We start from the raw sequence: 22,112 nt of genomic DNA on the forward strand, positions 1-22,112 counted from the left end.
GAGGCATGCGTACGACGTGGCCGAGCCATGACAGCCGTTTCTGTCGCAGGATATTAATTAGGGGAGCCCAACCAGTTCTTTCAAAAGATCTCTGCGTTTGAGATGTCGTCTCTCCAGGATCTACGCGAAGGCATCTAAGGCCAAACAAAATAATATACGTGTTTCCAGTTACCTGACCGACCCTGTAAAAACTCTGTGACCCTTCAACTGTTTATGACCATGATAAACTATTTCTTGCGCCCGACCCTACCTGCTTGGCAGCCACCTGGCAAGTCAAACGAGAACCGCTAGGGCGTGTCATATAAACCACTCGGTATTTGCCGAAAGACATGAGGCCCGTCAGGAGTAAATTGACAACCAACACGCACCTCCCTCTACCCCAGCCCTTTCAAACCAGCACGGGCACGGCCTGGTAGGACGGTGCCTCAGCCAGTCATTCGCCACCATGCAAGCGCTGCTCAGCGACTTAAGTTTTGATTTGATCCATGGCTCCAGCCCACCTTTAAACGTTTATAACATGGACACCGAAGGTCGCAGCAAAGCCAAATTTCGTAGGCATTTCTAGACAGGGGTCACCGTTAGATGCAATCGAATACGTAGCTGAACAATGCTGCGTATTCTTGCTAGTGTTACAATGATGATTATCTTCGATTTTTAAGTAGAAAAACTGGCCACCCTTATGTTCATGCCTCGAAGGGTCGGATGTAAATGACTACTTGCACATGCGCAGAGACACAGTGGACAGATATGTTTGCTTGTCAAATCAGCCTATTGCAATGCAAAAGATATTCACAACAATTAAAAATATTTCCAAATGAAGAGCTATAGAGGAACTACAACATTGTTTTCTACAACAAATCACACAGTTCTGACATTCTGGGATCAGTTGCAAACGTTTAACGAGTATTTTGCAAAAAAAAGTTTTCAAAGGAAACTTCTCACTTTTTCCTACCTACCCTAGAAAATTTGTCGTAAACTTTTGGGATAAACAATTTTTTTTTTCCCTACCTACCTACCTACCCTGTTTTGAAAACCCAGGAAACAGGAAACACATATTATTTTGTTTGGCCTAATATCGCGGATTAAGTGGATCGCGGATTAAGTGGTTAGCGTTGACTCGGTGCGAGTCAGGAAGGCTATTACTGGTGCAGCCGCGGGGTCTGTTGATTTTTTTAAATTATGATTTTGGCCGCCGAACCAAGTACCTTAGACTTGCATTGACGTTTTGTTTTCATGCCGCGGAGCTATTTGTACGTATTTTAAATGTAAAGGACTTGCCTGTAGGTTTGTGTGTGTTGTTTTATGTTTGGCATCTTTCCGGTTGTAACGCGTGTCTGTGAGAAAATTGGAGGGGAGGGTTAACAGGTGGGCACGGGAGTTGATAAAGCGCAACTGCCCTGGTAATATGTCAAATGATTTTCCCGGACTAAAGCAACCTTCGGGGCCGTGGTTTTGTGGTTGGCGCAGTTAATTGTTTGAAACATGTTGTCAGACCGCCATCACTACTACACACTATATGAAAAATATTTGCCCCCTTGCGATTTCTAATTGCCCCCTTAGTAAACTGTTCCTGGCACCGGGCCTGGCCATGCCCATGGTCAGCATCAGTCTCATCCTCGCCGTCATCCGAGCTTTCTTCTCTTCTTTCGTCATCACCGGAGTCGAGAGTACCTCTCCTAGGTTCAAACTGGTACCCTTCTAAGCCATAGCCTGCTTGCAGTGTGTCTTGCGGGATCTCTTCGTATGATTCGACAGAGCTGTCGCTTTCACTTGATGCGCCCGACGCCATGATTACACGCTTCTCTCCTCTATTTCGGAGAGTTCCGCTAGTGCAGTGGGTAGCGCTGACGTCACGGTCTTTTAAAAATGGCGACTCTTGTGCAGTTTAGCGTATAAAGTATTATATTTACAATTACCAAGATATTTCGTTGTTTTCTAGTATATAAATTTGATAGAATACTTAAGAATACGTTACTTTGTCACATCAGCAACTGTATATATTATATTTGGTACCCCTTTAAATTCAAGAGGCATACTTTACATACATACATACATACGTGTGTGTTCTTGTGTATAAGTTTATAACACGGACTAGTATTCCAGTACTTACTTCTCTGAAGGTATGTGGTCATATGACTGTTGAGCTCTCATGAGCACATCGAAGGCTGATACGTTCGTGCTACTTGATTCGATAGGACTCTCTGCGGCACCATCGTCTTCTAATTCCACAGTCAGATACTTGCAGCCAAAATCGCGAACTAACGTTATGGCAGGCATATTCGGCATCGCGCTCGTTACATCACCACCTTCTTTCTGAGAACCAAAGATCGTTTTGATCTTTTCATTGTTTACTTTCAACGCTTGAGAGACGAAATCGCCCACGTTTTGGTTAGTGAGACAGTGAAAAGACTTTTCTTTACCACACTTCATGCTTACGTACAGTTGAGGCGATAGCTCGGAATCCATGCCGTCAGCGTCAGCCTTGGTCAGCACGAGTTTGACACTGTCGTAAAGCGGTTGTAAATACCATAAAAACATTCAAGTGAATACTCAATGTCGTAAATAGCTTCGTTTTCGGACTCGGCTGAAGTGGATATATACAACACACATTGTCGTTTGTATTTGCGATTCTAATACTTTTTACTTAAAGAAATATGACCTAGTACCAGGGATACAGTGCTGTTACAAGAAAAATGTGACTTTTTTTTTTACATTTCTTTTTGTACGTTTCGGCGGTTAAAATAAAAATATGCACAGACTTTTTATTTTTCTAGCGGTAGTATTTAACTGCCGTCGGCGGATCCGTGATCCGAAAAATCTAAAATGAGTCGCCTTATTAGACACATCAGCCTTGTTGGAACAACTTATAGGTGTACAGATCTAACAGCTCATTTGTCCCCATGCTAAATTTGTGTTAAGTGTATTCTAGCCCATGACTGTCAGTTTCTGACCACAGAACTGATGTCCTTAGCTGACAAACTGTTTCTCAATCCCGCAGTGAGACAGTCCACTGCTCTGATAATACCTGGTTAGCAGTGATCCCTTTCTACTGACAGGTCACCAAAAAAAAAAAAAAAAGTAGATCTGGTGTGGAGTTAGATTAGACGTTGTGTATGTGGCAGTACTCACGTGCCAGGCAGATACTGAGGTTGGGTTGGCCATGACAGCAGCACTCAGCTGGTCCAGCACTGTGGGGGGGATGCAGTCTCTGGCATCAGACAGGAGGAGACACTCGCACTGAACCTGCCTGAGCAACAGGAACACTGCAGGATCCTTAGGAGACACACTCAACACCTGTAACACGCACCGACAGGCATTTCACATACACGCACTCAACTATATTACTACTGAATATGTGGAATACGAGTAAAATAGATCAGCCTATAGGTTTGCGGTTGCGATACCGTACAAATCCATCCAACCATCCATCCATCCATTATCTGTAGCCGCTTTATCCTGTCCTACAGGGTCGCAGGCAAGCTGGAGCCTATCCCAGCTGACTACGGGTGAAAGGCGGGGTACACCCTGGACAAGTCGCCAGGTCATCACAGGGCTGACACATAGACACAGACACCCATTCACACTTACATTCACACCTACGGTCAATTTAGAGTCACCAGTTAACCTAACCTGCATGTCTTTGGACTGTGGGGGAAACCGGAGCACCCGGGGGAAACCCACGCGGACACGGGGAGAACATGCAAACTCCCGCGATACAAATATCAATGACAAATTAAAATGATCAAATTGTAACCATTCAACGTGACAAAGTGATAGAATTGGTCGACTGACTGATTGATCGCTAAAGGTCATGTGATAAATGGTAGCAAGCTAATAGCTGCTAAGGCATGTTTGGTGGTTAAAACACAATTATGCACTTCTTTTACTAGCTTCCTTAGAAAGCCATTTGGAAACAAAAACACCTAGACTGTTTAAAAATGTCATAATTAATTCAATATTTAACATTAGTTGAACTGTTAAAAAAAAAAGTATACTTGAAGAACAATAAGAAAAACAGTTATATCCATATTTCAAAGTGAAAAGCAGCATGCTCAGATGTAGTCTGATTTATTACAGGTATTTAAATATCTTATTTAACATTATTCAATATAAATAACACAAGCTGAAGGAGATCAGCTGATAATAAAATGGCCTCAGTGAGGCTGTAGATCATACCGGCCACTCTTGTTGTGTGCGAGTTTGAAATCCGATCAATCCTGTGGGAGAAGTAGCGATTTTTGTGAAATTGATATGATCCCTGTGTAGCTGCAGCCATGGCAGGTGGCGCCACCTGGTGAACAATTCTTGCTGAAATATGTCTTTAGAGTCTTCTGGATGAGTTTCAGTGCAAACGTCCCAGCAGTTTACAAACAGTAGTGTTTGGTATGGCGAGTCACCCCAAAATTTCAAACACCCAAATATGACCGGTGGAGCCACTGTCTCGACAACTTTTATACATACCAACCCGGAGAACATTCCATACGAGTTTGATCAAAATCTGATCACTACTGTAGGAGGAGCGATTTTTGTGAAATTGCAGCCCCTGTGTAGCTGCATCCATAGCAGGTGGCGCCACCTGGTGAACAACTCGTTGGAATATGTCTTTAGGGTCGTCCGGGTGAATTTCAGTGAAAACGTCCCAGCAGTTTACAATGCGACGAGTCACGCAAAAATTTCAGACGCCATTAAAATTGTAAATATGAAAGGTGACACCACCATCTTGATAAGTTTTATCCAATCAATCCTGTAGGAGGAGTAGCGATTTTTGTAAATTGTGGACAGACGATGACGATGGACGCGTGATCACATAAGCTCATCCGACCTGGCCTAACGGCTTCAGCTGCAAAACCTTGTTTTAATAATCTCATCTCATCTCATCTCATCCTCTCTAGCTGCTTTATCCTGTTCTACAGGGTAGCAGGCAAGCTGGAGCCTATCCCAGCTGACTACGGGCGAAAGGCGGGGTACACCCTGGACAAGTCGCCAGGTCATCACAGGGCTGACACATAGACACAGACAACCATTCACACTCACATTCACACCTACGCTCAATTTAGAGTCACCAGTTAACCTAACCTGCATGTCTTTGGACTGTGGGGGAAACCGGAGCACCCGGAGGAAACCCACGCGGACACGGGGAGAACATGCAAACTCCGTACAGAAAGGCCCTCGCCGGCCACGGGGCTCGAACCCGGACCTTCTTGCTGTGAGGCGACAGCGCTAACCACTACACCACCGTGCCGCCCTTGTTTTAATAATAATAATTATAATAATTATTAAAAAAAGTAGTCCCCCCCTCTTTTTTGCACAAAATTAAAATGTAATAAATGGTCAAAACAGTCAAAGGATTTCAAAATTATATCCAAGATGATAAAGACTGGTTGTAATCAAGTATGCAAAGGAGGTAAGAATTTAAAAAAATAAAAATTGAGTGGAGGAACAAATGGAGAAGATTCACAGATACTATGGCTCTGACATATGACTCATCTCTGCTATAAAAGCCATACATGTGTGGTAATGATGGCCAGGGCTTCTGTCTGCACCTGTGGCCCAAAAAGACAGCTGAGGAGAGAGAGAGAGAGAGAGAGAGAGAGAGAGAGAGAGAGAGAGAGAGAGAGAGCGAGCGCTGGAGAACCTGTGAACACAGAGCTTCGGCTTCATCATGCTGGCCGCTCTGTTTGAGTCCTGTCAGAGTCTGCTGCAAAACCCAGCCATCCAAAGCCCGAGCCAAAATCCCATCCTCTCTCTGCAGGCTTTTCACTGGAACACAGTGTTCACACACACACACACACACACACACACACACACACACACACACACACGCTAAATTTGGTACACCTTCTATAAGCGCCACAATATTAAATAAAAGACGGCATCAGATTTTAATTGCTTAAAATATTTAATATTAGCATGCATTCAAATATATTAATACATTTTAATTTTATACTGTCACAGAGAGGGAAATTGCGCCTTCTTAAGGATGAACAATACCCCCCCCCATACAACCGACATGAATCATTTATCCCCAAAAAAACATGCATTTTAATAAATTTGTTCGGTGACCAGAACAACACAATGTGTAAACCTTCAAATGTGGATTTTTTTATTTTAAATACAAATGTAAACTTGACTGTTTTTGATTAAAATACCATGAAACTGATAAGCCTGATTGGATAACATGCCAGCCTGTCTGCAATAAATTAAAAAAAAAAAAAAAAAAAAAGCTGTTTACTGACCTTTCTCTGACACCAGTGTCATAAACACTCTCTCTAGACCCTCTCTGCACGGGGAGGAGCCTGACAGGGCACATGCTACATTCTCTGCGTGACATGCAGCCATAAGCCCCGCCCACCCCGCCGGATCATCTGAATACAAGGGATAAAAAAATATACAGTTACAGAATTATATTATCTAATGGGGGCGGCACAGTGGTCATCACCGTCGCCTCACAGTAAGAAGGTTCTGGGTTCGATCCTCGTGGCCGACTGAGGCCTTTCTGTGTGGACTTTGCATGTTCTTGTGCCTGCATGGGTTTCCTGTGGGTACTCTGGTTTCCTCCCGCAGTCGAAAGATATGTGGATGAGGTTAACTGGCGACTCTAAATTTCCCATAGGGCAGAAGATAATAAAACTTTGTGAATTGGAACATACTCTAAAAATATTACGATGGTGCACTTATGACATGGATTTCTCCCCTAACATTCTGGACTCCAGATTTAAGACTTGGATTAAAGGGGGGCTTACTACTTACCACACATTTGTAAATAAAGGCACACTTAAGAGCTTTGAGTTGTTGCATAAGAGAATGGATTACAACCCCAAGATTTTTATAGATACATTCAGTTTAGGCCAGACCTGGGCATTTTCCGGCCCGCGGGCCGCATCCGGCCCTTTGGTTCATTCTGACCGGCCCGCGTAAGGTTAATTAGAAATTACAGAATAAACATATTTTCTAATTTTACCTCATGCATGGACTGAATGTGCATTGCTTTTATTCTGAAGTTGTGTAAACCAAAAACGCAATGCGCGCGACATGAACATGACATGAAATCCCACGAAACCTAATCCTGCGATAACTACTTCCGTAATTTGTCCAGACCAACCACAAACTTGTACGTCATCCTTCAAACGGTCCAGCCAATCACATAGCGTGACGTCACCAGCAGGCGCCGGAGCCCGAGCCGATCTGTAGATCTGATTCCTACACCGAATCGACGTTGTTGCGAGCAGATCACAAGAAGACTTTAGCCCCCAAAATGTCGCCAAAAAGACGAAAGGTAGATGCCGAATGCAGGGCTTTCAACAAAACATGGACCGCTAAGTATTGATTTACTGAAGTCAGAGATAAAGCCATGTGTTTAGTTTGCGGAGAGCAGATCGCCGTGTTCAAAGACTACAATTTGAGTCGGCATTACCAAATGAAAAACACCAAATGAGGTGATTAGGCTACAAATGTGGGCATCATTATTATAATATGATGCATCTTGCTTGATATTTCGAGTAGAAAGACAATATTGTGATGCCTTTATTGTGTTTTGGGGTGAATGTGACTGAAAAAAAAAGGTACAAATGTTCACATTTTGTTAACCATTGTTTTGGGAAATTTGACTGAATGACATTTTTTGTAAGGCAACCTCGTTTTTTCCATACTCTTACCAGTCTTAGCAGCTTGTAAAAACAAATGTTATTTACTGCTTTATATCAAGAAATACAATTAATATTATGCAGAATTTAGTTCAGCCCTTTGGTCCGGCCCTCCACAAAATTTTCTGTTTCTCATGTGACCCCATAGAAAAAATAATTGCCCAGCCCTGGTTTAGGCGATACTTTCAGGAACATATAGCTAGAGCAATAGAGGGGCAAAAGACAGGTATTTTAGAAGTGTTCCAGGGAGCTAATAATTCAATAACTTGCAAGAAGGTTGTATCTGGATTGTACCAGGCATTACGTCAAGCTAGTCCAGACAACACTCTATATATTAAGGATAAACGGGAAAAGGAAGGTAATCTTCCAATATCTGAAGAAGAATGGGGAAATCTGTGGAAACTACAATGGGGAACAACATGCTCAAACACATGGCGTGAATATAGCTGGAAAAACTTAGAGATTTTTTATAACACCATTACAGCAGCGCACACAAATATCTAGCACTGCCTGCCGGAGGGCCTGTGGGGCAAATGAGGCCAATGTTTTCTGGGATTGCCCAATAATAACACCATACTGGCGAGACATCCACTTTCAGCTGAACAAGATTTTTGAAGTAGACATTCCTTGTAGATTTGACATTTTATACTTAGGAAATATTTCACTTGACTGTTGGGACTACTGGGATAAAAAGAAGTTGTTACTTATACTACTGGTGGCGAGTAAAAAAACAATATCAAAAAGATGGTTAAAGTCAGACCCTCCTACAATAGGAGAATGGCTAGATGTAATTCATGATATATACACAATGGAAAAGTTGACTTACTCCCTCAAAATAAAGACTGACGACTTTTCTAGAATCTGGCTTAGATGGACTGGGTATGTTGAGCAAGTGGGTTTAAGATCAGATTTTGCTCGAGGCATCTTCCTGTAATGTATTTATGCATGTCACTTTTCTTTTTCTTTAATTCTTTTCTAAGGAAAACAGTGAAACTTACCCCAATGTTCTAATTGTTTTTATTGCATATAAAAATGTTCGGCGGCACGGTGGTGTAGTGGTTAGCGCTGTCGCCTCACAGCAAGAAGGTCCTGGGTTCGAGCCCCGTGGCCGGCGAGGGCCTTTCTGTGCGGAGTTTGCATGTTCTCCCCGTGTCCGCGTGGGTTTCCTCCGGGTGCTCCGGTTTCCCCCACAGTCCAAAGACATGCAGGTTAGGTTAACTGGTGACTCTAAAAATTGACCGTAGGTGTGAATGTGAGTGTGAATGGTTGTCTGTGTCTATGTGTCAGCCCTGTGATGACCTGGCGACTTGTCCAGGGTGTACCCCGCCTTTCGCCCGTAGTCAGCTGGGATAGGCTCCAGCTTGCCTGCGACCCTGTAGAAGGATAAAGCGGCTAGAGATAATGAGATGAGATGAGATAAAAATGTTCAAAAAATGGCCCAGGCACACAATGTTGTGACGATTATGGATGGATAGGCTATTTTTTGGGTTTTCTCTGCTAGAAATGGTTTTATTTGGGTTTGAATTGTTTACCTATTTTAGTTTTTGCAAAGGAAACTACTGTGTAAAGAAAGAAAGAAATGAGAAATGGAAGGATAATATCCTCTATCGTACGTGACCTGATGCCTAAATAAAGAGAAAATTACAAAAAAAAAAATTTCCCATAGGTGCGAATGCTTGTTCGTCTCTGTGTAAGGCCTACGATAAGTTGGCGACCTGCCCGAGGTGTATTCCTCCTCTCACGCGAAGTCACCCGAGATTGGTTCCAGCTTCCCATATGACCCTGATGGATAAGCAGTATAGATAATGGACGGATGGACGGCTGGTTATTCCCTAATGACTGATATTCTTCCTGTAGCTTTTCAAGTTTATAAGTCTTTTATACCAGCTGAGAAATCTGTACTTTATAACATTCCAACAAAGATTTTGTCTTGCTTTACGGGCACAAATCACATTTCAAATCAAGTGTTAGCTTTAAAAAATAATAACAATTTGAAAAAAAAAAATCAAATTATTTGGTCACGCTATGAGTAAATTAACTCATCATGAATACGACTTCCGCTTTCATACTTGACTGCTGCATTCTGTTCTGAGTGTTTCTGAGATACAATCTTTCCACTGAAACTCTTCGGACTCCTATCAAACGGCGTGTTGATTACTTGTGATTTCAGGCCTTTATAAAAGCTGACTTGAGACAAGTGCAGCTGAAACTGGAGTAATAATGTAGCTCTCAACATGATGCCATCACCGCCACGCTTTGCTGTGGGGGATCATGTTTTCGGGACGATGACTAGTGTTGGGTTTCCCCTAAATGCAGCACTTTGTGAAAATGGAAGGGAAAAAAGTTCAATTTTGCTGTCATCAGCCCAGACAACCTTTTCTCAAATGTAGGCTACGTTTCCAACTTGCCTCACCAATCTTCCATAAAGACCAGATTTACGGCGTGTGCAGGGCATGGTGGTCCTTTGGATCTCTCCAGCTCCTTCAGAGTTATCTTTGGTCTCTTGGTTATTTCTCTGACTAATGCCCTTTTTACCTGGTCACTGACTTTTGGTGGATGACCTCCTCTAGACACAGTCATGGTTGTACCATATTATTTTCATGTTTTACTTATGGATTTAATGGTGATCTGCGGGATCTTCAAAATTTGAGATTTTTTTTTATAACCAAACTCCAACTCGTACTTTTCCAGCATGTTGTCCTGGACTTGAACACGTGGATTCCATTTAACTAATTATGCAACTTCTGATAGCAACTGGTTGAGGAGTTTCACAGAAACTGCAGTGAACAAGATCAACTGTGAGCTACTGCTCACTTGCGTACGTATCCCCCGCTCTCACTTATATCAGAATGCAAGCAATCGAAGGAATAGGACGCTTATTATGAATGTTGACTTCAACAAATAATTAATCCTGAAACAAGTAAGTAAAGAGCAGTGTTCTCCTCAGGGATTTCAAACAGCATCCTGGTAAACTGTCCTTTTGAAATAGCATTTTGCTTCTTGAAATAGCGTCAAAATCCACCCTAAAGCTTTTGTAAATCCATTCAGTCGGTAAACAGCAAGTCGATATGCGACAGACCTGAAAACGGTGTACATGGTATAGAACCCCAAGCTGAAGCTCGGTACCAAATATCAAGCAGTTGTGATTTGTAGATATCCATCTACAAATCAAATCAAAAAATGCACTTGCAATTGCACTCACTTCAGTTGTAATGAATAGATATCCATCCTACTAGACTGACAAACAGTTTTTACCCCCAGGCCATCAGGCTTTTGAACCAAGGATTATAATCACCATCTACCTCTATATTTCCATCAGGCTTTTGAACCAAGGATTATAATCACCATCTACCTCTATATTTCCATCAGGCTTTTGAACCAAGGATTATAATCACCATCTACCTCTATATTTCCATCAGGCTTTGAGCCACGGATTATCTTAGCAATTTTGCACAAGACATTGCACAGTATATCTACCTCCATGTTTGCACATTGTTTGTTTGCCTCTTTTTTTTTTTTTTTTAAATGTTATCTTCATTTTTCACTCTACCGTTATATTTTGCATTCCATATGCACTTTATATTTTTTATATATTTCTTTTTATTTTGGTAAGCGTAGTTTGGTCGGGCAGTTGCAAAATAAGAATTTCATTACCCAATAAAAAACCGCTGTGTCTGTTATTGTGTACACGACAAATAAAAAATCTTGAATCTTGTAGTTGCTGAGAAAAAGTGTTGTGAAAATTTTGTAAATCCACCCTATATGTTTCGTAAATACAGTCAGTCGGTAAACAGGAAGTTGATGTGTGACAGACCTGAAAATGGTATACAGTACACGGTATAGAACCCCAAGCTGAAGTTTGTTACCACGTGGCTATGATTTGTGGTTGCTGAGAAAAAGGGTGTTTCGGACAGACGGAAATATGGCGATACAGACGGACGGACAGAGGTAAACCAGTATAAACCCCCCCCTTTTTGGAGCGAGGGTAAACTCGCTATAGAATACCCCCTGCTCGCAACAAAATCTGTCAACTGGAAGTGTGTGAGAACTTAAAAAAAAAACGATACCCTGGCAACACCATCTCAGTAATATATGGGGTCTAAATCCATTTGGTACAATTTCATGGAGTGGAACACCAGCCACATCACCAGATAATGACAAAGACCATGGTTCGCGATTCTTCTTCTTCATGCACATGTTCAGGTGGTACAGTATGTTGCTACCTTCATCAAAGTCCATCAAACCGTTTAGGAGGAGTTGCGCTTACAAGACACACGGACAGACGGACAGGGCAGGGAGATTCCTATATACCCCTGTATAATAATAATAATAATAATAATCCAGTAGCTTTTATGTAAGCTGAACAGAAATTATTTTATATAGGAATAAAGAAAAATACAACAGTTGCCTAGCATGAATACATCTCCAAACATTACGACGTTCTTATTGCACTTCTTAGTTGCCCTGAGGACAAACTCTCAGTCTGTCCTAAACCTACCTGGACAGAGCAGCACGGCTCTCTGTACGGTCTTTAGAGCATTCTTCCTCCTGTCTTCCCCAGAGTGTCTGCCTGAGGCCAACTGATTTACTCCACTGTACAGCAGTGCCCTCTAAAGACCAACACACACAGTATAAATGAGTAATGAGATGGCTGCGCTTCATACTCTACTGCTTTATCTGCTTGAAATTATTACAAAGTTAAACCCACCTTTCCTAGAGTCATGCTAGCATGACATGCCACGCTACCTGCCACAGCTCCACCCTAAGTGAGACACAATGTTAATTCTGCATGACTTTAGTTGTTAAAAAAAATGTAAGGTTTTATCCTTAAAGAAAATTAAAAAAAATAATGCAATGTTCCCATTGTAGTCTATGGCATCTAATCAGCCAAGACATTTGCGGTCAGATTTGTATTGGATAACAAGTCTAATGGAAGTAAATCACCCTAATCCATCTCATCGATTTATGGCTAAAACCTCAAACTTCTCGTGTCAAACAACATCATTAAAATTTTAAATCCAACATTTTGTAAAATAGCATGTATTCGGGGTATTCACAAATCACGCAAAAAGTTGACATTAGATTTTAATTTATAATTATTATCTACACGGCCTCCCGCTTTGCAGTATGATCTCGGCTTTACATAACGCTGCCATAAAGTTAAACTGACAGTGTGGCGAGGTTTTGTTCATTTTTATAGAGAACAGAAATTCATTCCGTGTCCTAAAGCAAATCGCAAACCTAAGTAACAATGCTGCGTTCCAAACAGTCAGGTGTTGAAAGTGCCTAAATATTCCTCGTTATTCTAGCCACGTTCACTGGATATGAGCAATCGTGTGCTCTGATTGGCTACTCTACTACTAGGATATCAGCTCATATACCGTGAGTAGAGAAAAACAAAATGGCAGAGCGTGTTGCTGAACCAACCAAGGATGAAATAAAAACTACTCAAAAACAACCCCTCCGCCCAAAAAAAGCACAACAAAATTAAAAGTATAATAAAAAGTATTTGATAATAAGGACAAATTTTTTTTCCAAGAATTAATTATAACATTTTTCACAAACTGTCGTTTCACCAGTTTGTTTACATTCTAAGCAGAAATGATTTTGTCAGTCGTTTTGTACAAAGATTTTATTTATCGAATTTGCAAAAAAATAAAAATGCTCCGTTTCTCAAAAATCCAGTGAATGGGGAGAGAATAAAACAGTTACTCCGTTCGATCTCGTACATGATTTATAGCCAAATTGGCGCGATGCACAACTCAATTTTGTGGAATAACTGTTAAAGGAGAACCGAAGGCAAATTTTTTAATATCAAAATTCTATTTCTCATTTTATTAAATATCGGAATGCATTTTTGATCACTATTTTGTCGCTGCTATAGGAAGTTATGAGTGTTTGAAATATGCTCTGTAATATATCAGTCCGTATGTCAAAGCGATGGCCGTAAACGAGACTCGTTGAGACCTGTGCGAGACATCGTAGGACGGAAGTAAAACGTACAGCGGAAATCAAAGTGACCGATATCTGCCAACGTTGTCAAAAGACGTGCGCCCTCTTTCGAATGCTGATGTAATCAAGCCGGAAGTTTTGTTTGTTTTGATAGCAATCAGGAAAGTTTGAAAAAAGTAGGCAGTAATCGTCATTTAAACTCGTTTTTGTGCAATACTTCGTTTGGAAAACAGTTTTCAAAATGGCGGCACTGACACCTGGCTGACACGTCACGTTTCGAAGTCTCGCACAAGTCTCGTGAAGATCGCGCGGATAAGCGACGCCTGCCGTGGACCAAACGAACTAAATTCAACACGGCTAAAAACCGAACAGGCCGATAAGTATAATATTTAATTGCAATTAGTTGCCAATACGAGTCACGATATAAGGTTACTAAAACCGAAAACGTAATTGAATAACACGTTAATTAAGAAATAAAGCAAGTTTAAAAATGACTTCAGTTCTCCTTTAAACATTTTAAGCTTCTAATCACAAAGCGTTCCAGTGCTCAGAGCTCAAACAGAAGCCTGAGAAGCTGGAGTTTATTCTGCAGCAGTACAAGCATTAAAATTAATTAAATAAATAAATAAATAAAATAAAAGCATACTGATGCAGCAAACACAACAGATTATAACATCATAACCTCTGACTTAACTGTGTGTTTTAACTTAAAATGATCTTCGAATTTAATGAATTAATTTTGGGCGAGTCGCTTCATTCACATCTATTTCTACACTAACCATGTAGGGTAGGTGTAAAAATGTGAAATTTTATCATCATCGTTACCATTTCAGTAACAGAACATTCAAAATAACAGAAATTTGGTTCAACACATCATATATAGTGTAAAATGGCTCTCTGGTGAGCTTACATCAGCTTTGCTGGGACAGTACTGTGGCACCAGTCTGGACAGCAGTGCCCAGAGGGACGGGTTTCCTGGGTTTCTGTCACAAGAAATGGTCGAAGAGTAATGTCAAAGATTCAATATGAAATTAAATAATGATGTCTCTAGTAACCTTTAAAAGGTCTTCCCATTAAAAAAAAAAAAATCCTGCTGTGAGTTCAGGTGAGCCATTTCACCTTTTAGATATTTAATCGATACTGACGTGATTTAGACACAAAACTGCAAAGAAAAATCAAACCAGTAGTGACCGAACATAAATAACAGTAACTGATTTGTTTATTGGACACACTAATACACACACAAAAAAAGTGAATGTAGCTAAAATAATAGCTTTGAGTCATTTAATGAAAGCTCCACCATGTCATATCTGCTTTTATAAGCTTTAAAGTGCATATTCTGGACCAATTTCGTGTTTTTTTTTAAATATGAAAGTATGTCCATTTACACACTCATCCAGAAGGGTAATTTTGCACAAGGCCATCTGTCTACAGCAGAAAAAAATAAAATAACAAAACGCGTCTGGAAAAATCCCAAGGGAGTCTGGAGCCAGATTTGTGACGTTACCTGCGGAAGCGCCAGCAGGCTGCGCGAGCTTTGCACGGTTTCAGTGCACAGCCTGTGTAGACCAAGCGCTCCCATTTCTCTCTCATTGTCCGGTCTTTTGGAAAACGATGAGTACTAATTAGGGCTGCGTACCGGTACTGTACCGTGAAAATCGATTCGGTACAGGTCCAAAATACCGGCTCATGAAGTACCGGTACTGTACCGATATAAATTTACATCAAGTATCTGCTTATTTTGTGACTGAAGATGCGTAAATCCTACCACAAAGACGAAAATTTAGCACTGGAAAAGACGTAAAATGCCGCGCTGAAACTTGGAATCAGAGCCATCTTTGATTTGAGATCCTCTCGCCACAGTCTCACGAGACATTGCGAGAGCTTGGCTGATCCAGCGTTCTGATTGGTCAAAAAGACTCAAAAGCAGGTCAGCCATTTTTCCTTTTGCTGGCATTGGCGGCCTTTGCTGCTTTGTGTAATTTTGCCGCGCAAGTTAAAGACCGCAGACTGCGCGTAGTCTGTAGTCTAGTGTGGTCACTTCTCGCTGTGAGACAACTTATGACTTTTTGTCCCAAGTTAACTATAGGGTGACCTGAGAAGTGAGGTAGGAAACCTAGTTATGTTCGGTTTTCTTTGAATAAAGATACTGACAAGTTGTCAACAGTTTATTAATGTTTCTGTCATTATTAAAGAAGTTCAGAAGAATTTGTCAAATTGTTCAGGTACAGGTACGGACCTGTACCTAAACCTCTGTACTGGTACCTGTTGTTACATTTACCGTATTTTCTGGACTATAAGCTGCTACTTTTTTCCTAGGTTTTGAACCATGCGGCTTATACAAAGGTGCGGCTATTCTGTGGATTTTTCTTCCACCGCTAGGGGCGCTCTAACCGGAAGTAGAATCAAAAATAAGATAGACGAAAAATCAATGCAAAGAAGAATTAGCAGATCTTTAGCAGATAGAACACGCACGACAAATTACTAACTGGTAATTATTTTCAAATCCAGCGAAGATGATTAAAGTGACTTGTGGTTTCAAACACAGGAGAAATGAAGGTAAATAAATCCCGGTTATTTTCTCTTGGTTCTGTTCCGTTTTAATCAGCAAAGTTGCTGCCGTGTTAAAAGGCACTGTTCGGAAAGAATCTGTTCAGGTACATACATGTACATTTACAGTACAAAATCGTTCTGTACATGCAGTAAATATCTAATTTTTCAACATAGATATCTGCGGCTTATAGCCCGGTGCGGCTTGTATATCTTTTTTTAAATTTTTTTTTTTAAAATAGAGCAGATGCGGCTTATATACAGGTGCGCTCTATAGTCCAGAAAATACGGTAGGTACGCAGCCCTAGTACTAATCCCATCCAGACTGGTGTTGCTACACCCTCCTACGTTACATCTGTTAACCATTTTAATAATTACGCGATAACGTTGAAGAAATCTGCAGAAAACCACCAGGTCGTTTTCTCATAAACAAACCAACGTTGACATAGGATTTAGAGGGAGGCGTCCCACACGCGACGTCACGAAAATCAAGGTTTGCAGGGAAATCCAAATGCCAAGTTTTTTCAGAGGCGGACCAATTCGCCTCAAATGGCTTGATTTCAACTGAATTTTTCTGGTATTGCGCAAGGTAAAAACAATTGCAGAGAATGCAGAATGTTACAGATATTTGACCAAAGTTGAATATAAAATAGGAGAATTACATTGATCTTGCTCCTGAATTTACCCGTGATACGCACTTTAAGCAGGCAAATCAAATATTCCTCCCATGTCTCAATTTTGGATTCTGCAGATGCCCAGTACTACAAGATTACACATGTACCTGAACACTGCTCTGGAAGCCTCCCTCTGCACAGCACTGTAGTTGCCCTGCAGAGCCAGCAGAGTGCAGGTAAGCAGGCAGTGTTCCTCCACAGCACCTCTCAATGCTTCATCCAGCTTCAACAGCTCCGAGAGGGCAGCGGTGGCCAGGGTGGCATCTCCGTGGACTAGACCCAAAGCACACAGACACAGCAAACTCTCTGGAATTGGCTCCTTTAGCAAGGAGCTGTGAAAAGAAAACACACACACAAAGAATGAGGAAGGACGGTATCAGTAAACTCCAGCACGAGTAGTGATCTGTTGAGGTTGATGAACTGAAGGGCTCACCACTTAAAGAGAAAAGTTTTGGCAGTGTCCATGTTCCCCAGTCTGTGTTGTAGTAAAGCCAGAGCTGTTAATATATAGGCTTTCTCCTTCTCACTGGAGGCCACTGCAAGAGCTCTCTCATAGGCTGGAACACAATTTAAAAAAAAAAAAAGCCATGTACCGTATGTGACACATACACAAGATAAACGTAACGAGTGCTCTGAGAGCACAACATCCCCTGCTGGCAACTAGGCCATAACTCTGGTAAAATGCGACTGAATTGAACGAAATTGCAATATGCGTATTACCGACATATTAGCACCCTTTCTGGGATGGACGGACGGACAGACAGACAGACATTGCTACGACATAATCCCCCTTCGGGCCTTTCGGACAGCGAGGGATAATAAAAATCGTGAGGGAAGTTGATTTCAGAAAGCAAGCACACCTAGATGAAATTGCCAAAATACAACCCCAATTCCAAAAAAGTTGGGACAAAGTACAAATTGTAAATAAAAACGGAATGCAATAATTTACAAATCTCAAAAACTGATATTGTATTCACAATAGAACAGACAACATATCAAATGTCAAAAGTGAGACATTTTGAAATTTCATGCCAAATATTGGCTCATTTGAAATTTCATGACAGCAACACATCTCAAAAAAGTTGGGACAGGGGCAATAAGAGGCTGGAAAAGTTAAAGGTACAAAAAAGGAACAGCTGGAGGACCAAATTGCAACTCATTAGGTCAACTGGCAATAGGTCATTAACATGACTGGGTATAAAAAGAGCATCTTGGAGTGGCAGCGGCTCTCAGGAGTAAAGATGGGAAGAGGATCACCAATCCCCCTAATTCTGCGCCGACAAATAGTGGAGCAATATCAGAAAGGAGTTCGACAGTGTAAAATTGCAAAGAGTTTGAACATATCATCATCTACAGTGCATAATATCATCAAAAGATTCAGAGAATCTGGAAGAATCTCTGTGCGCAAGGGTCAAGGCCGGAAAACCATACTGGGTGCCCGTGATCTTCGGGCCCTTAGACGGCACTGCATCACATACAGGCATGCTTCTGTATTGGAAATCACAAAATGGGCTCAGGAATATTTCCAGAGAACATTATCTGTGAACACAATTCACCGTGCCATCCGCCGTTGCCAGCTAAAACTCTATAGTTCAAAGAAGAAGCCGTATCTAAACATGATCCAGAAGCGCAGACGTCTTCTCTGGGCCAAGGCTCATTTAAAATGGACTGTGGCAAAGTGGAAAACTGTTCTGTGGTCAGACGAATCAAAATTTGAAGTTCTTTATGGAAATCAGGGACGCCGTGTCATTCGGACTAAAGAGGAGAAGGACGACCCAAGTTGTTATCAGCGCTCAGTTCAGAAGCCTGCATCTCTGATGGTATGGGGTCGCATTAGTGCGTGTGGCATGGGCAGCTTACACATCTGGAAAGACCCCATCAATGCTGAAAGGTATATCCAGGTTCTAGAGCAACATATGCTCCCATCCAGACGACGTCTCTTTCAGGGAAGACCTTGCATTTTCCAACATGACAATGCCAAACCACATACTGCATCAATTACAGCATCATGGCTGCGTAGAAGAAGGGTCCGGGTACTGAACTGGCAGCCTGCAGTCCAGATCTTTCACCCATAGAAAACATTTGGCGCATCATAAAACGGAAGATACGACAAAAAAGACCTAAGACAGCTGAGCAACTAGAATCCTACATTAGACAAGAATGGGTTAACATTCCTATCCCTAAACTTGAGCAACTTGTCTCCTCAGTCCCCAGACGTTTACAGACTGTTGTAAAGAGAAAAGGGGATGTCTCACAGTGGTAAACATGGCCTTGTCCCAACTTTTTTGAGATGTGGTGTTGTCATGAAATTTAAAATCACCTAATTTTTCTCTTTAAATGATACATTTTCTCAGTTTAAACATTTGATATGTCATCTATGTTCTATTCTGAATAAAATATGGAATTTTGAAACTTCCACCTCATTGCATTCCGTTTTTATTTACAATTTGTACTTTGTCCCAACTTTTTTGGAATCGGGGTTGTACAAGTTTGTTAATAATCAAGGGCATAACTCTGGTAAAATTCGCCCAAATTAAATGAAATTTCAATAAGCGTATAACGGTCATATAACAAAGCCTTTTGCCAAGTTTGGTGAAATTCTTCCACAAACTGCGAGAGATGATTTCAGAAGAACGTACACCCTCGTGAAACTGTCAAAGTTATTTAATCAAGGCTCAAAACTCTGGGAAAATTTCCACAAACGAAATTAAATCACAGTCTGCGTATTACCGTCATATAAAGCCAGTATCTCACTGGGCTGCGACAGCCTGCGACTAGTTGGAGACAACAATTGCGATAAAATATGCGAATTCAGTTCTCTCACACTTCAGCCAGTATCTCGCTTCACGGAAACTGATTTGAGAAGGGTTCATGACGGCTTTGCGACACTAGCGACGCGTTTGCGGCTATTTTGAGAGAAATTTTGTCGCATGAATTTTTTGAACATGTTCAAAAATTTCAGCGACGAAGGAGCGACACTTTGCGACTCATGCGAGGAAACTGAGAAGCCCCGCGAATGTTTCAAGACACTTTTGAAACTCTCTCGCGAATGATGTTCGCAATTTGTCGCAGCCCAGTGAGATACTGGCTTCACAAGGCCTTTTGTCAAGTTTAGTGAAATTCCTCCAAAAATTGTGAGAGGAGTTGATTTCAGAAGGTGAGCACCCTTCCGCCACGACATAATTCCCCTTCGGGCCTTTCAGCCAGCAGGGGATCAAAACGCACCACTACTAAACCTCAGAGTTTTAAAAGAATTACAACTTACCATTAACACTCTCCTGCAGATGTCCTGCTCTAAAGCACGCTAGAGCCATGCCTGTGAGATCATGCAGCTCCTCTAGTGATGTCAAGGAATAATGACGGACAGCCTCCTCCCACTGATCAGTGTCACTACGACAGAAAGCGTTTATAAAATTATCCCACAAGAAAAAGTGCTTATAGCATCATATACAGAAATCTCCACAAATTCCGGCGACTGGGATTTCTCCACCTACACAGACGGTCTGCGCCGGCTACTTGATCCCACGGGGGAGACGACAAAAAAAAAAAACCCTCACTTTTCAATGTTCAAACGATTTATATTGCCTCTGCTGCCCATAAGTTGCTGCAAATTTAATTATTCCACCACAAAATTGGCTTCAATTTGGGTAACCAGCAGCAATGCCATGTTTATTGACCGATTCTCACACTCAGATTGGCTGAGCCAGACCACGTGACCACGCCGTAGCACATGCACTTATGTTACACACCATGTAGTTATGTTACAGAGCCAGGCAGCGTACTACAGAGGGTAACTGAGAAAGCCAAGCACACAGACATCTGGAATGAAATTTCATCCAGTGCTGAGCGTAAATGAGTACACCCCCTTTGAACAGTAACATTTTAAACAATATCTTAATGAACACAAACAATTTCCAAAATGTTGACAAGACAAAGTTTAATATAACATCTGTTTAACTTAGAACGGGAAAGTAAGGTTAGTAATACAAGTTAGATTACACATTTTTCAGTTTTACTCAAATTAGGGTGGTGCAAAAATGAGTACACCCCACGACAAAAACTACTACATCTAGTACTTTGTATGGCCTCCATGATTTTTAATGGCAGCACCAAGTCTTCTAGGCATGGAATGAACAAGTTGGCGACATTTTGCAACATCAATCTTTTTCCATTCTTCAACAACGACCTCTTTTAGTGACTGGATGCTGGATGGAGAGTGATGCTCAACTTGTCTCTTCAGAATTCCCCATAGGCGTTCGATTGGGTTCAAATCAGGAGACATACTTGGCCACTGAATCACTTTCACCCTGTTCTTCTTCAGAAATCCAACAGTGGCCTTAGATGTGTGTTTAGTCATGTTGGAAAAGTGCATGCTGACCAAGGGCACGGAGTGATGGTAGCATCTTCTCTTTCAGTACAGAGCGATATGTCTGTGAATTCATGATGCCATCAATGAAATGCAGCTCCCCGACACCAGCAGCACTCATGCAGCCCCACATAAGGACACTGCCACCACCATGTTTCACTGTAGGCACCAGGCATTTTTCTTTGTATTCCTCAATGTTGTGACGCCATACAGTTTTGAAGCCATCAGTTCCAAAAACATTTATCTTGGTCTCATCACTCCAGAGTATAGAGTCCCAGTAGTCTTCATCTTTGTCAGCATGGGCCCTGGCAAACTCTAGGCGGGCTTTTTTGTGCCTGGGCTTTAGGAGAGGCTTCTTTCGTGGACGGCATCCATGCATGCCATTCCTCTGCAGAATACGCCGTATTGTGTCACGGGAAATAGTCACCTCAGTTTGGCTTTCTACTTCTTTAGATAACTGCAGTGAACTTGCATGCCGATTTTCTTCAACCCTTCTCATCAGAAGACGCTCCTGTCGAGGTGTTAACTTCCGTGGACGACCTGGACGTCTCTGTGAGATGGTTGCAGTTCCATCTTTCTTAAATTTTTGTGCCACTTTTGCTACAGTATTCTGACTGATAAGTAAAGTTTTGCTGATCTTCTTGTAGCCTTCACCTTTGTGGTGGAAAGAAATTATTTTCTTTGGGGATTTCTGAAGAGACAAGTTGAGCATCACCACGGCCGGCCCAAGGCATAAGCGAATTAAGCGCCCGCTTAGGGCCCCACACACCACCAGGGGGCCCCCAAGAGCAGTTGGAATGCCCACCTGCGAAAATATTTTTAATTAAAAAAACGTAATATCAATGACATGATATAGCAGAAACAAAAGACACAAAAATAAGACACAAAATAAAATTTTTTGTATCATTTTCATAGTTGGTACATTAG

General features: G+C 41.5%; 1 protein-coding gene across 2 annotated transcripts in view; it reads right to left on the reverse strand.

Moving 5' to 3' along the window:
- Positions 1–22,112, reverse strand: part of skic3 (SKI3 subunit of superkiller complex) — a 136,287-nt gene that overhangs the window by 48,698 nt on the left and 65,477 nt on the right. For both annotated transcript variants that reach the window (XM_060906954.1, XM_060906955.1), the window contains exons 29-37: positions 20,085–20,209; positions 17,253–17,376; positions 16,927–17,151; positions 14,506–14,578; positions 12,352–12,405; positions 12,142–12,253; positions 6,237–6,365; positions 5,636–5,760; positions 3,130–3,294 (exon numbers count right to left, since the gene is read on the reverse strand). In XM_060906954.1, the coding sequence (XP_060762937.1) occupies positions 3,130–3,294; positions 5,636–5,760; positions 6,237–6,365; positions 12,142–12,253; positions 12,352–12,405; positions 14,506–14,578; positions 16,927–17,151; positions 17,253–17,376; positions 20,085–20,209 (1,132 nt within the window). The remainder of the gene's footprint in view (positions 1–3,129; positions 3,295–5,635; positions 5,761–6,236; positions 6,366–12,141; positions 12,254–12,351; positions 12,406–14,505; positions 14,579–16,926; positions 17,152–17,252; positions 17,377–20,084; positions 20,210–22,112) is intronic.

Source organism: Neoarius graeffei, chromosome 24, assembly GCF_027579695.1.
Source record: "Neoarius graeffei isolate fNeoGra1 chromosome 24, fNeoGra1.pri, whole genome shotgun sequence".
NCBI lineage: Eukaryota > Metazoa > Chordata > Actinopteri > Siluriformes > Ariidae > Neoarius > Neoarius graeffei.